The sequence below is a fragment of the Marmota marmota genome, unplaced genomic scaffold (assembly GCF_001458135.2).
Source record: "Marmota marmota marmota unplaced genomic scaffold, marMar, whole genome shotgun sequence".
In the NCBI taxonomy this organism is placed as follows: Eukaryota; Metazoa; Chordata; class Mammalia; order Rodentia; family Sciuridae; genus Marmota; species Marmota marmota.
The window spans coordinates 5,792,953-5,809,259 of NW_026000103.1; the positions used below are offsets into that span (position 1 = coordinate 5,792,953).

General features: G+C 37.0%; 1 protein-coding gene across 6 annotated transcripts in view; it reads left to right on the forward strand.

The window, feature by feature from the left end:
* The window catches only part of Frem1 (FRAS1 related extracellular matrix 1), a 170,360-nt gene that overhangs the window by 69,478 nt on the left and 84,575 nt on the right, over window positions 1-16,307 (forward strand). For all 6 annotated transcript variants that reach the window (XM_048783943.1, XM_048783944.1, XM_015502585.2 and 3 more), the window contains 3 exons: window positions 13,065-13,261; window positions 13,940-14,030; window positions 15,349-15,516. In XM_048783943.1, coding sequence (XP_048639900.1) covers window positions 13,065-13,261; window positions 13,940-14,030; window positions 15,349-15,516 — 456 coding nt within the window. The remainder of the gene's footprint in view (window positions 1-13,064; window positions 13,262-13,939; window positions 14,031-15,348; window positions 15,517-16,307) is intronic.

Consider the following 16,307-nt stretch of genomic DNA (forward strand, 5'->3'; position numbering starts at 1 on the left):
ACAGTCGCCGAGTCGCGCGGGCAGCGGCTGGCGGGTCTGGACCTCTGCGCTGCGTGGCGGAGATTCACTCGTCTAGCGCAGACTGTCACCTCCAAAAATCCTTCCAATTCCCGCCGGTCTCTCTTTAGTGGAATTTTGCTAGGAGTTTCTCAGCAGGTCGAATCTAAGCGTATCCATGCGTCTCTCTGATCCCGTTGTTGAGGAGGTACTGAAAGCGCTGCCTCCCCTCTCGCCGCCATGTTGGATCCCCAGTTCCCCCAGGAATTTCTTTACATCCTTCTGGAAGAAAAGAGTCAGAAAGAAGCTTCAGCTGATTTCCCCTGTGTGCTTTCTAAGGTGACACAGCTGCTGTGACACGTGAACTGCTAAATCTCTTGGGTGTCACACACAGTAATCAGTTTCCCTCCTGCAGCAGTCAGGGCCACTGAAACTGCCCAGGAAGCCTTGAAGACTCCTCTCTCGGGTTAGAAGATTAGAAAAGAGAGTGTGAGGGCATTTTGCTCTCAGCTCACACAGCCAGCTGGTCCAGCACCCACTGGGTTCCTGGGGCCCCCTGGGGCTGGCATTCGCTGGGTCCTGGCCCCAACCTGGTCCCTGACTCCCTCCCAAGTCTGGCATCCATTGGTTCCTGGGAACTGCCAGGTCTGGCATCAGTCTGGCATCAACAGGCTCTCAGGCTCCCCAGTCCACAGTGTCCCGGCCTCAATCCCTTCCTGGCCCCCAACCCATCCCATTGCTCTGAGACTAGGCCCACAGCATAGCCATGGGCCCATAGCTCTGCATGCCAGGCCACTGCTTCACCACCAGACCCACCTGGTCTAGCACACAGCTTCATGGCTGGCCCATAGATACTGGGCCTGACCCACCTGGTGCAGAAGAGGTAGGCCCCTGATATGGCTGGGCCCCAACTTGCCCCACATGCTGCTTAGCTGTCAGACTCGCCCAGTCCAGCACACAGCCTCACAGGATCCAGTGCCAGGCCCTGATCCACCTGCCACCTGGATGGGCCAGCTGCTTTCCTATCCACCCACAGTCCAGGTTCCCCAGCACACCATTTCACCTCCACTCTGCAGCCTGGCCTGCCTACACTACCAAGAAGAGAAATTAGAAAGTCTTAAACCCCAACCTTCAACATGTTGAGCAACACAATAAAAGGAAGGATGCACAACCCATGGCCCATACTTGAAGCTTAGATCATACCTCAAGAAGAAATGAAAAGAAAACCAGGTGGGCACAGTCAGTGAACACATGTGCTTGCTTACTGACTTTGTTCACCATAGTAGATACAACTCCTTAAATCCTTAACGTTTCACCAAGATCTATTGATTAATCAATCAATCTATCTATCTCTATCTTTTTTTCTTTTTTTGGTTCTTGTGACTTGTTTGTTGTGGCAGTAGTTCTGTGTTGCCTTTTGATTTGGAGTTTCCATATTGAACTTTTGTTTTATTTGAAGGTATACTGACTGATTCAAAAATTCTTACACATATTTATACTTGTTTCTCCTCATTTCTTGCCTTGTTTTTCTTTTTTTCTTCTTTCTTTCATTTTTCCCCCAAAGGTGTTATTTTTTCATGTTCTATATTTTAAGGGTTATGACTTAGGATTAACTTGTTTGGATTTTGTTTCGTATCATTTTTATCACTACTCTCTCCTCCTTGTCTCCCTCTCTCATTTCTCTATTCCTCATATCCAAATTCCATTCTCGTCTTTCCTCCTTTATATTCTTCTATTTTTCATCCCCTTTCAGACTAACAACATATCCTAAGTTATCACTGTATCTGTCCTACTTACCCTTTGAAATTGCAAACACTTTTTTACCCTCCTTTCTTTTCTTCTTTCCTTATACTCAACTCTATCCTTAACACTTCTTAATACTACTTGAGGTACATAATGTCTACCCCTACCACCAATGACACAGCAATAATCAATACAACAGAAGGCAAAGACAATACCTATTGTTTGATTTAAGCCAGACATAATACGTGATTATGAACTGTTTTTACTGATGGAAATTGCTGATCCCACTGTTCCTACATTTTATACCAATTAACACTAGATATCAAAATAGGAACTAGACATCAAAATAGGACCTATTCTACTCCTATATATTGTTTGCATACATTGTTACTATCACCCCCCTCACCAATCTGTGAGATACTAGTGACAGAGGGACACTATAAACCCATAAGGTAGAAACTCTGCAGCATCAGATCCATCCAGATAGATGGGTAGATATACAAATGATATAAAAATCAAGGGAACAAACCATCCCAAACAACACAAACTACCTCAACAGTAGACTCCATTGATACCACAGTGTAGGAAATGTCAGAAATATAGTTCAGAAAGTTCATGGTTAAACTGATCTATGAGATAAAAGATGATGTAAGAAATGAAATCAGAGAGAAAGTACAATAAGTGAAAGATCACTTCAACGAGGAAATAGAGATCCTGAAGAAGAATCAGTCAGAAATCCTTGAAATGAAGATAGCAATAACCAAATTAAGAATTCAATTGAAAGCATCACCAATAGACAAGACAGTTTCAGGCAAAGAAGAAAAAATAAATGATCAAGAAAATAAAGTTGAACATGGGGAAAAAATGTTAAGAGACCATGAAGAGAAATTTCAAGCAATATGGGATAACATGAAAAGACCTGTTAAGATTTATCAGGATAGATGAGTGCTTGGAGATACAAACCAAAGGAATACATAATCTTTTCAGTGAAATAATGTTTGAAAATTTCCTAAACCTTAAGAATAAAATGGAAAACCAAATGCAGGAGTCTTACAGGACCCCAAATATATAAAATTATAACAGACCCACACCAACACACATTGTGAAAATGCCTACCATAGGGTTTCTATCCTCATATCAGATAAAGTGGACTTCAAACCAAAGTTAATCAGAATAAGGATAGAATTTTAAAGCCTTCCAAAGAAAAGTGACAGGCAAAATTTACAGGGAAACCAATTTGAGTCTCAGCTGGTTTCTTAACCCAGACCCTCAAAGCTAGAAAGTCTTAGAATAATATATCCTAATCTCTGAAAGAAAATGGATGCCAACAAGAATACCAACTCAGTAAAATAAGCTTCAGAATTGGTTACAAAATAAAAACCTGTCATGATGAACAAAAGTTAAAAGAATTCACAACCAGAAAGCCTGCACAACAAAATATACTCAATAAAGTATTTCATGAAGAAGAAATGAAAAATAAAAGTGAAAACCAGCAAAGGGAGGAGCTACATTAGAAGCATAATCAATCAAAGGAGAAACTAATTCAAATTAAAAATAAATAAATCAAAATTACGGGGAATAAAATCATATCTCAATAATAACATTGAATGTAAATGTCATAAACTCATCAACAAAAGACACAGATTGGCAGATTGGATTAAAAAACAAGACCCAACAATATGTTATCACCAAGACACCTCATAATCAAAGACATTCACAGACTGTGTAAAAGGATGGGGGAAAACATATCATCCACATGGATCTTGAAACTGAGCAAGGGTTTCAATCCTCATATCAGATAAAGTGGACTTCAAACCAAAGCTAATCAGAAGGGACCAAAAAGATCATTTCTTACTGCTTAAGGAAACCATACATCAGCAAGACATAATAATTGTAAATATCTATGCCCCAAACAGTGGAGCACCTACATACATAAACAAACCCTTTTCAATTTCAAGAATAAAATAGACCACAACACAATAATACTTGGTTACTTTAACTTGCATCTCTCATCACTAGATAGATCCTCCAAACAAAAACTAAATAAAGAAGCTATAGAACTAAAAAATTCCATTAATAATTTAGACTTAACTGACAAATATAGAATATTTCATCCATTAAGGACTGAATGCACTTTCTTCTCAGAAGCACATGGATCCTCTATAAAACAGACCATATTTTAAGGCCACAAAGCAACTCTTAGAAAATACAAAAAACAAAAACACAAACAAACCCAAAAACTAGAGATAATACCTTACATTCTATCAGATCATAATAGAATGAAATTAGAAATCAACATTAAAATAAAAAATAGAAGCTACTCTAACAACTGAAGACTAAATAATACACTATTGAATGACCAGTAGATAGTAGAAAAAAATGAGGGGTGAAATAAAAAAAAATATTCAGAGGTAAATGAGAATCATGACACAACTTGTCAAAATCTCTGGGATACTATGAAGGCAGTTCTAAGAGGAAAGTTCATTTTGCTAGGTGCATACTTTAAAAGAATAGAATGTCACCAAATAAATAACCTAACATTACATCTCAAAGCCCTATAAAAAGAAAGACAAATCAACACTAAAAGCAATAGAAGATGGGAAATAATTAAAATCAGAGCACAAATCAATGAAATTGAAACAATAATAACAACTCAAAAAAAATGACAAAACAAAAAGTTGGATTTGGAAAAAATAAACAAAATTGATAAACCCTTAGCCAAGCTAATGAAAAAAAAAAGAGAGAGAAAACTCAAATCACTAAAATTTGTGGTGAAAAGGAAACATCACCATGGATATTATTGAAATACAGACAATAATCAGAAGCTACTTTGAAAATCTGTACTCCAATAAAAGAAAATCTTGAAGACATTGACAAATTTCTAGAGACATATGACCTATCCAAATTGAATCAATGGGATATAGAAAATTTAAACAGATCAATTTCAAGCAATGAAATTGAAGATGGCATAAGAAGCTTACCAACACAGAAAAGCCCAATACGAGATGTATTTTCTAAGTTCTAAGCTAAGTTCTACCAGACCTCCAAAGAAGAACTTACACCAATACTCCTCAAATTATTCCATGAAATAGAAAAGGAGGGAGTCCTTCCAAACTCATTCTATGAGCTAGTTTCACCGAACTATGTAATGTTTTGAACAACCAACAATAAAAAAAATAAAACAAAACAAAAAAAAAAAAAACCTGACAAAGACACGTCAAGGAAGGAACTCAGACCAATATCCCTGATGAACACGGATGCAAAAATTCTCATTAAAATACCAGCAAATCATATACAAAAACATATTAAAAAGGTGGTGCACCATGATCAAGTGGGGTTCATTCCAGGTATGCAAAGTTGATTCAATATATGGAAATCAAGAAATGTAATTCATCACATCAATAGACTTAAAGACAAGAATCACATGATTATCTCAACAGATGCAGAAAATTTTGACAAAATTCAGCATTCATTCATGTTCAAGACACTAGAAAAACCAGGGATAATAGGAACATCCTTAACATTGTAAAAGGTACACTAAACCTCTGCCCAATATCATTTTTTTTTTAATTTTTTATTGTTGGCTGTTCAAAACATTACATAGTTCTTGATATATCATATTTCACACTTTGATTCAAGTGGGTTATGAGCTCCCATTTTTACCCCATATACAGATTGCAGAATCACATCAGTTACACATCCATTGATTTACATATTGCCATACTAGTGTCTGTTGTGTTCTGCTGCCTTTCCTATCCTCTACTATCCCCCCCAATATCATTTTAAATGAAGAAAAATTGGATGTATTCCCTCTAAAAACTGGGACAAGACATGGATACCCTCTTTCACCACTTCTATTCAATACTGTCCTTGAAACCCTAGCCAGAGCAATTACTAGAAAAATATTAAAGGGATACAAATAGGAAAAGAAGAGCTTAAACTATCCCTGCTTGCAGATGACATTATTCTGTATTTAGAAGAAATATAAAAAATTCAAAAAACCTCCACCAAAAAGCTTCTTGAACTCAGAAATAAATTCAGCAAAGTAGCAGGGTATAAAAATTAACAGCTGTAAATCAATTGCATTCCTATACACCCATGGTGAATCAGCTGAAAGAGAGAAATCAGGAAAACTATTCCATTCACAATAGCCTAAAAAAAAAAACCTCAAATAACAATAACAACAACAAAAATCTTGGGGATCAATCTAAAAAAGGAGGTGAAAGACCTCTACAATGAAAATTACAGAATGCTAATGAAAGAAATTAAAGAAGGTCTTAGAAAATAGAAAGATTTCCCATTTTCTTGGGTAGGCAGAGTTATTTTTTAAAAAAAATTTTTTAGTTGTAGATGGACACGATAACTTTATTTTTATTTGTTTATCTTTATGTGATGCTGAGGATTGAACCCAGGGCCTCACACATACAAGGCAAGCGTTCTACCACTGAGCTACAACCCCAGCCCTGATAGGCAGAATTAATATTGTCAAATGACCATACTACCCAAAGTGCTATACAGATTAATACAATTCCCATTAAAATTCCAGTGATGTTCTTCATAGAAATAAAAAAAAATCATAAAATTCATTTGGAAAAACAGGAGGCCAAGAACAGCCAAAGCAGTTCTTAGTGAGAAAAGTAATGCAGAAGGCATCATGAAACAAGACTTCAAATTATACTACAGGACTATAGTAAGAAAAATGGCATGGTGTTGACACAAAAATAGAATTGAAGACCAATGGAACAGAATAGAAGACACCTCAGAGACCCACCCACATACCTACAGTTATCTCAGGTTAGACAAAAGTTCCATAAACATACATTAGAGAAAAGATAACATCTTCAACAAATTGTGTTGGGGAAAACTGGAAATCCATATGTAGTAAATTAAGATTGAATCCCCACATTGAACCCTGCACAAAACTCAACTCAAAGTGGATCAAGGACCTTGGCATTAGACCAGAGATCCTGCACTTACTAGAATAAAAGGTAGGCCTAACTCTCTTATCATATTGGCTCAGGAATAGACTTCCTCAATAAGACTCTTATTAAAGCACAAGAAGTAAAATCAAGAATCAATAAATGGGATGGCATCAAACTAAAAGCTTCTTCACAACAAAGGAAACTATCAAGAACGTGAACAGAGAGCCTACAGAATGGGAGAAAATCTTTACCACCTGCACTTCAGATACCATTAATCTCCAGGATATAAAAAGAGCTCAAAAAACTTAACACCAAAAATAAAACAAAACAAAAAATAAAATCAATAAATGGGCAAAAGAACTGAACAGAAATACAAATGATCAAAAAAATATATGAAAAAGTGTTTAATATCTCTAGCAATTAGAGAAATGCAAATTAAAATTGTACCGAGATTCTATCTCACTCCAGTCAGAATAGCAATTATGAAGAATACAAGTAACAATAAAAGATTAGCAAGGATGTGGGGAAAAGGGTACACTCATACATTGCTGGTGGGACTGCAAATTGGTGCAACCACTCTGGAAAGCAGTATGGAGATTCCTCATAAAACTTAGAATGAAACCATCATTTAGGCCAGTTATCCTACTCCTTGGTGTATATCCAAAGGACTTGAAATCAGCTTACTATAGTGATGAAGCCACATAGGTTATACCCAATGTATATATAATATGTCAAAATACATCCTACTGTAATGTATATATAAAAACAACAAATAAAATAATCAAGGACAGCCAAAATTAAGTAAACATCTACTATATATGGTATTTTGTGCCAGGCATTTTATACCTATTATCTTCAGGTAACATGTTTATGGTTGGAAGCAAATCTCAAACCTGTTCTAGAATGACTACTGAAAGCATGGGTCTTGTTTGTCATATGATATCTTCTCATAATTTCACAGTCAATGAGATTAGCTAATGTACAGATGATTGAGCTATTGATCTGTCTGCTAAGATGACTTAATGGAAGGAGATGATAGTAAAGAATGATGTCAGGGAGCTTTGAAATTGAGGGATCTCCACTATTCCTTTTAAGATGGACTGAGGAATGAATAAAACTCTCAGTTCATCTGCCTTTGGACTAACTAGTCAAATACTTTTCAAATAACAACCCTTTCTTTTCATCACTGTATTATACTGCATTTCTTTGTTAAATTTTTTTGATTCCTTAATTGCCTTGATAAGTTAAAAATGGAAATTATTAATAGGATTTATTTCTTAATCCTTTGTATCTATTCAACCTGAGTTAGAACACCATATTACTTTCAGAAGACTCTGTGTCTTTTTAAAAGTAAATCTTTAGGACTTCTCCTTTTCCTTTTTTTGGTACCAGGGATTGAACCCAGGGATGCTTAACCACTGAGCCACATCCCCAGCCTTTTTATTTTTCACTTTTTATTTTGAGACAGGATCTTGCTGATTTGCTCAGGACCTTGTTAAATTGTTGAGGCTGGCTTTGAATTTATGATCCTCCTTCAGCCTCCTGAGCGCTGGGATTACAAGCGTGCACCACCATACCCTGCTGACTTCTTTTATCTTCTTTTGTTGCTGCATATTTTATACATCATTGTGTTATATGCACAAATATGAATGTAAGATCTCTCTTCAGTAAAGTCCAAGGTAATAGAAACAATCAAAGGGAATTATTTCTAAATCTGGTCAAATAAATCAGACTAAACTTTGTAGATCTGCTTATATAAGTTTATCCCTATGATGGATAAATTTTTAAAGAGGTCATAACCACATTTTCATCTGCTTCCTTTAAATTATTTTATATATATATGTGTGTGTATATATGTATTATGTATATATATATATATATATATATATATATATATATATATAAATATACACACACACACACACACAAANATATATAATAATTATTTTTTTTGGTAGTACTAGGGATAGAATCCAGGGGCACTTTACCACTGAGCTAAATCCCCAGCCTTTTTATTTTATTTTGAGACAGTGTCTCTCTAAGTGAGAGATTTGCCAAGTTGCTGAGGCTGCCTGGAATTGGCTATCCTCCTGCCTCAGCTTCCCAAGTTGCAGGGTTTACCTGCATGCATCAGTGTTCCAGCCCTACTTCCTTCTTAACTGATTTTAAGAGACAGACAAGTCTACGCATTTGTTCTGTCTTTATGTACCACGTATCCTCTGGTTCCCAAATAAGTTGGCTGTCTGTCTGTTTTGCATTCACAAATTCAGCCAACTAAAGATAGAGAATATTAGAAAAAGAATTGGATCTGTACTGAAAATATAGACCATTTTTTCCTCATTATTATTCTCTAAACAATACTATACTACTAGTATTTGTATAACATTTATATCATATTAGATATGATAAGAAATCTAGAAATGATGTGAAGCTTATGGGAGGATATGCCTAAGTTTTATGAAAATACCATTCAATTTTATATAAGGGACTTGAACATCCACAGATTTGTCTTCCATGAGGGGTCCAGGAGCCTATTCCCTGCAGATACCAGAGGATGACTATTTCTCTAGCTTACACTTGTCTATGTCCTCAGCTTCATTTGACACCACTACATGTCTATCTCAACAGCATTTTAAAGTCACTCTGTTGGGCTGGGATGTGGCTCAAGCGGTAGCGTGCTTGCCTGGCATGCAAGCCGCCCGGGTTCGATCCTCAGCACCACATACAAAGATGTTGTGTCCACCGATAACTAAAAAATAAATATTAAAATTCTTTCTCTCTCTCTCCCTCTCTCCCTCTCTCTTTAAAAAAAAAAATTAAAAAAAAAAATAATAAAGTCACCCTGTTAAAAAAAACACCTAGTGTATTTCCCTAAAAACTTGGCACAAACTACTATATCTAGAAGGGCGGGCAAAAGACCTTGGAAGTAGTTCACAAGAGTGAGAAATGATTCTGAATATTCTCAAAAGAAGAAGCAAAATAACAATCAGGCAGGAATCAGAGCTTAGGGCAGAGGAAGGATCAAGAATTCAGGCCTACAAGCAAGTCAGGTGCCAGCTGATGGAATATTATATTGGAGCCTGAATTTGAGGCCAAGGTCAGACTATGTCATTTTGAATACTGATTTTTCACTTTCTGATTATGTTCAGGTTCCTTACAAGTCTGTGTGTGCTTGTGGCTATAAGTGGACTGCAGGGAGTTGGGGGAATATAGCGGGCAAATGGCCTAGTGATCGGCTTGAGCACTAGTTCTCCACTCTTTGCCTGGGAATGGGTGTTTAATAATGTCTTTTGTTACAACCAGATTTCAGTACAAAGAGAATGCTTTATTTCTCTGTGGATTTTGTTAAAATAGGATTTTTGTCACCCACAGACACACACACAATAATTGTTTGAACATGCATAAATATTTAAAGAAACATCAACTTAGGCAATCATAAAGCATGTTGAAAAATGTGCCCACCAAGAATTACTACAGGGGTATAAAAAAGCCTGGTTGTACATTCTTTTTACATAAAGAATACGTCGGAGAATAAATTAGCGTGGAAAATGGTCTCTTTGAAGGCACAATAACTATTGTTTCCTTATTAAATCCAGTTTTTCAATTAAGTGGGGACTCACTGATCCACAGTATGGCTGGGAGGTCCCATAGAGAATTTCTGAACTTTGTAGATTAGCAAAATACTATAATTAGAGAAAAAAATCATGACACAGATTCCAGGAGACTAGAGAAATGACTATCATTGTGTTCCTTTATTTTGATAAACCGGCTTTAGTTTTTAATTATCAAAAATGCTTCATAATGGATAGTAAACATCTGTAAGCTTTTGTAAAAATAACAAAAGGATATAGACAAGGAATTAACTTTGTGAGCACCTACTAAGTACTAGTACTCACTGTGCTGCTGTCTTATTTGATCCTGACAATATATCTCATAATAAAAGCCATTGTTATTGTCTAAAGTACAGAAAAAGGAAGAAAATTGAGTCCCCAAGGGGTTAAATGATCTCTGCCAGGGAACACAACTTATAGGTTGTGACTGATGTTTAGGTCTTTTTATATCATAACAAAAGCTTAATCATATTTTAGTTTCTGATTTTCATCTTAGTCTAAAAGGGAATTATCTTCATTTTCAAATTGGTATTGTAAACACCATTGTTATAGACAAAATTGTCATTGCTGATCTGTGCTTCAATGACAACATCAAAATAAATCAAAACCAAGGTAAGACTATTTTCATGTGGCAGAATGTGAAAAGACCCACAATGTTAAGCAATATGCAGTGTGCCATTTCCAGAGGGAGGAAGTCACAGCATTCTTGTAACCAAGCATGGGTTACTCTAAAGAGTTAATGGTGATGTCAAAAGCAGCTTGGCCATTTCTTCTTACTATCTAGCATGACCTAAACCTGTGAGTGTGGTTTAGACTGCTTAAAATCACCAACAGGGTCTGTTGACTGATTCAGTTAGCGTCGTTGATGAAATGCTTCCTCTCCACAAGGTATTGTGCAAGATGTTGTGGAGATACAGAAATGAGTGTAATATTCATTGAGCATCTACCCACATGCCAGACATCTGAACTACATAATGATATTTGATCTTTGTAGAATTTTGTGAGGTTAATATTTAGCTTAACTTAGAAATAAGAAAATTGACAGCAAAAAAGTTGAGTAACATGTTCAAGGTCAATTAACTGCTAGTATGTAAACAGCACACTAAGGACTTTAAATGCTTACTGTTTCATTTAATGTAGTTTGTACTCTACCACGATCCTGCCCTCATGGAATTTTCAGTCTATGAAAAAGATAATACAAGATGATGACATAAGTATGTTATTTAAATGATGTCTTAGTCATGTTCATAATGCTATAACAAAATATCTGAGAATGGGTAATTAATAAACACTAGAAACATAATCCTCACAATTCTGGATGGAAAGTTCAGGATTCAGGCACCAGCAGGTTCTGTATCTGGTGAGGGCTGCTCTCTGCTTCTAAGATGGCTCCTTGTTGCTGCATCCTTTGGAGAGGGTGAATGCTGCGTCTTTACAAAGCAGAAAGGATGGAGGGATGAATTCATGCCCTCAAGCCTTTTCATAAGGCATTAAGCCATGGCAGAGCCCTTCTGACCCATTTGCCTCATGAAAGCCCCACCTCTTCACACAGTTGCATTGGAGATTAAGTTTCAACATTAATTTTTGAAGGGACACAAAATTAAAACTGTAGCAAGGGATACTTTAGGCTGGTACTATATACATCAATACAAGAAAATATTTTTAGAATGTTTAAGACAAAATTCAGATACAATTAATTCCAACTGAGAAATTGAAGGCAAGCGCAGGTGTCATCCATCACCTTTAAAAAAAAAAAAAGTGAAACTGCTCTGTTTCTCTTTTTGCTGACTACACTGTGCATTGACAACTTCCTACCATACTTTAGGTTGTAAAAGCAAACTATTTTGTGGTACATTATCTCATGCTTCTGCAAAATCTAATAAATTCTGTCTGTGGCTTCCAAAAAAAAAAAAAAGAAAGAAAGAAATTGAAGGGTGTTTTGAAGAAGAGCCTCCTCTAAGGGCGATAAAGACAGATTGCTAAAGAAAGCAAGAGCAGAGTGTAGTAGATTGAAGAAAAATGATACAAAACATAGACATGTCATTGAGGGGCTAGACATGGTCCACCACTGTGTACAACTAGAGTGCTGAATTAATGTTGAAAGTTGGGTAAAAATAAAGTTGAAAATAGAGGATGTGTGAAGGATCTCGAATGCCAGGCTAAGGATTTTGAATACTTCTATATTTCCTTGGTGCTTGTTTAAGATTTTTAAGGAGGTTTGACTTGTATTTTTAAAAGATAACACTAGAGATATGAAAAACCTAGATCAGTGATTAGAGTTAGGGCTTACAGAAGACTGGAGCAGTCAAGGAAGAAGTGGTAAGATCTAGGCCAGTGTAAGTAGGAATGACACCTGCAGGTTGGGGTAGTTTCTCTAAGGGAGATTTTACAAGTAGAATCTTGGTGATGTGTTGAATGTGAGTGGAGAAGGAGGAATCAAGAGGTATGTTAATGTTGTTAGGACCAATGATTGAGTAGTAGGAAGTATCAGAGAAAGCATAGATTGTTGGGAGATGGAAAACAAAATAAGGATCCCATTTTGTGCTTTCTATGCCCTTTCTATAGCCCTTCTGATTGAATTAACTATAATTATGATAATTATATTTTTAGAATACAATATCCAATGAGTAAAGGATGTTCCATTTTTAGGTCACCTCCTTAGTAGCTCCTGAATCATTTGACAGAAGTGTATTATCAATGACAGTTTTTGAATGTCATCTTAACTGTGACTGGGTGGTTGTGGGACATCCTCTTGGGTGTTTTCTAAGTGAATAGTGTATTTTCATTCCAGGTGGTGACCATCCATATCACTCCAGTGGATGACCAGCTTCCAAAAGAGGCTCCTGGGGTTTCTCGGCATTTGGTTGTCAAGGAAACGGAGGTGGCCTACATAACGAAGAAGCATCTACATTTCCTAGATACAGAATCTTATGATAGGGAGCTGCTCTACACAATAACCACTCCTCCCTGTTTCTCTTTCAATGACAGGTATATCTGAAAAGTCATCATATGGTCTACTGGGGTTGGACAATCAAAAGTGTCCATATATAGTAGTACTATGATTCAATTGCTTTGTTGGCCAGTGGGAACTTATATCCAATTTAGCATTTACTTTTGCCTCAAACTTGTATCATACCTCCCTTTAAAAGTCTTATTCCTTAGTAAGTGCTTGCATTGTTTTCAGCATAGGTAGCTGAAAATGGTCTTCAATTCCTATTTTCTAAAAATAATATTGATTTTTCTTTCTGGTAAAATGTATTAAGGTCTTCATAACATTATTTTTTTAGATATTACAGGCCATGAAATTATCATATTCTATGATCTCAATCCAGAAAAGTAGTATGAATATATTTTAGGCTGGTACTGTATACATGGTAACAAGGAAAAATTTTAGAATGTTTAGGATAATGATTCCCTTTCATGATGGTAAAGCAAAAAATTTTGTACATACTTTCTGCAATCATGATGAGGGCGGAATTGGTGATACTGGACCTAAGGCTAGTAGCCCCTAACATAAGAAGGGAATATAAAGATGGAACACTTTATTACTTTATTTCTTCTCATGATAAGGTCTTTTAGTTTTTGAAAATTTGGTATTAGCCATCTGACTTCACCTTTCTTAGCTTGAAAATTAGCTGATATATTCTTTCCTGTATTTCTCTTTAGATATTTGGATGCTGGGAAATTATTCATGGTGGACAGCATACCAAAGCTAACCAAAAATCCTACAGCCCTGGGGCTGAGGTCATTTACTCAGGTATGATGATTTGCTATAATGTTGAACCACATGATGTGTCCTCTGAGAAGATATGACATGCTTAGTGTCGCACCTGAGGATGTTGGCTCTTGACATCTGCCACAAATGCTTGAGGTTTTTTATTCATTCTGCTTGCACGTTTCTACTAAGCATGTGACATCTATTTGAAAGTGCTTTATCAGGTTGGGTATGATTTTAGAATCTTGTCATAATTTAATACAGCTCCCCATCCCCTCTATTTTGTCAGCACCAAGACTCTGATTTGGGATCCCCCACGCCTGAATTTTTATTCCACCAAATTCACTTCACTCACTGTTTTTCGTTCATTAGTGTCCTAGGGCTGTCATGACAACATACCACCAATTGAGTGGTGTAAAGCTATGAGACTTATTTCCTCACAGCTTTGGAAGCCACAGTTCTGGAATCACAATACTGGCCGGGTGGTGCTCCTTCTGAAACCCTTTAGGGCAATCTTTCCTTGCTTCTTTTTAACTTCTGGCAGTTTGCCTGCAATCTTTGGTTCTCCTTGGCCTGGAGATATGTTACTCTCATGCCTCTGTTATCACATGACTCCCTGTGTCTTTCTCTCCTCCTATCACAAGGACAACAGATACGTTGGATTAAGGGTCCACCCTACCCTGGGATGGCCCCATCTTATCTAATTACATACATAATGACACTATTTCCAAATAAGTTCACACTTGGAGGTAGGAAGGATTGGGACTTCAGCATATCTGATTTTGGCAGGGTGATGAAGGGGGCACAATTCATTTCAGAATACTTAACCACCTTCCAAAATCCTTCACTGTGTGTTCACCTATGGACTCTACTCTGATGATCCTATGGGGGTCACAGTAATGGTGATGAGTGCTTAGGCAGCAGATACTTCTGTGGTTTGGAGCTAATTAGGCTTAATCTCCTCATAGTTAGAGGTTGTAAATGAGTATGTGAACCCCATGTGGTAAGTACTTTTTTTTTTTATTTCACAAATAAAAAAAATAGGCCTAACACATTTAAGCAGCTGGACCCATATCACACAATTACCAGAAGGCAGAGGTGTTTCATCCTAGTATTTCACCCTAGTCTCCTTCCTTTTATAGAGCTGGCTGGTTTTAAGCACTAGACATTTTAATTTCTTTTTCATTTTTCTTCCTTATGTATAGAAAATGTGATTTATTACATAGAACTCTTGAGAATCTTTAAATTGGTGATGGTATTTACAGTATTCAATGTCAGTTAACATGATGATTTTCTTGGACACAGATTTCTGATCCTTGCAAATCAATACTCATATGTCCATTCTCAATTTGCTTTGCAGCATGCTGTGAACTATATGAAAGTGGCCTACATGCCACCCATGCAAGATATAGGTCCTCATCTCCGACATGTCCAGTTCACCTTTTCCATCAGTAACCAGCATGGTGGCACTCTGCATGGGATCTGCTTTAACATTACAATTCTCCCAGTGGACAATCAAGTTCCTGAGGTATGCACAATGTTTGATATGGAGAATGGAAGGAGGGAAAGAAAGAAAAGACAAACTTTTTAATTTTGCAGCTGCAGTATAGGAAAAAAAGCAGGGGGAGGGGACTCTTTCACCTCCTGTGGAACTTTCCATCCAAAAGGTAAGATTTTCTCGTTGCTGGATTTGGCATTATTTTCAAAGCTTATCAAAATCGCTTTCATTTCTTTTTCTTTCTGCTGGGCTTCACATGTAGATCAGGGGAAGGGGATTAAATTATGGGTCTCTTAGCAACCAGAAAGGCTTATTTGCTCTCACTGCAGGCCAAGTATGCTGTTGTGTAATCCAAAGAGGCTCTTTAATTTTCCAAAATGAATTAAGATGGACCCTTTTGTTCTACTCTATCCCACTGCCCAATGTTTATGTAAGTCTTGAAGGACTTGGATCTTTCATTAAAACCCAACTGCAAAGGCAATGCTACCTTGTGGGTCTTCTCTGTGAGACTGTTTCATGCTGAGAGTTTTTCCTGTACCCTGTCCACTCTCTGCTGTCAGAATGCTATACTTAATTAGTGAAGGTATTATTTGGTTTATTTCCCCCTACAAGTGGAAGGACAAAGGAGCATTTCCCATGGATTACAAACCAGAGGGGCCCAGAGCCTACCCAAACCTGTTCCCTAAGGAGAGAGGTCACCCTTCCCAGGTACTGGCCTGAAATACAGCCAATCCTGCTGTTCTTTTTCGTGGTCTCTCCTCACCATCTCTACATGAGCCTGAGGTTGTGGAACAGAGGGCTTCTCTGAGGACTGCGGGGGG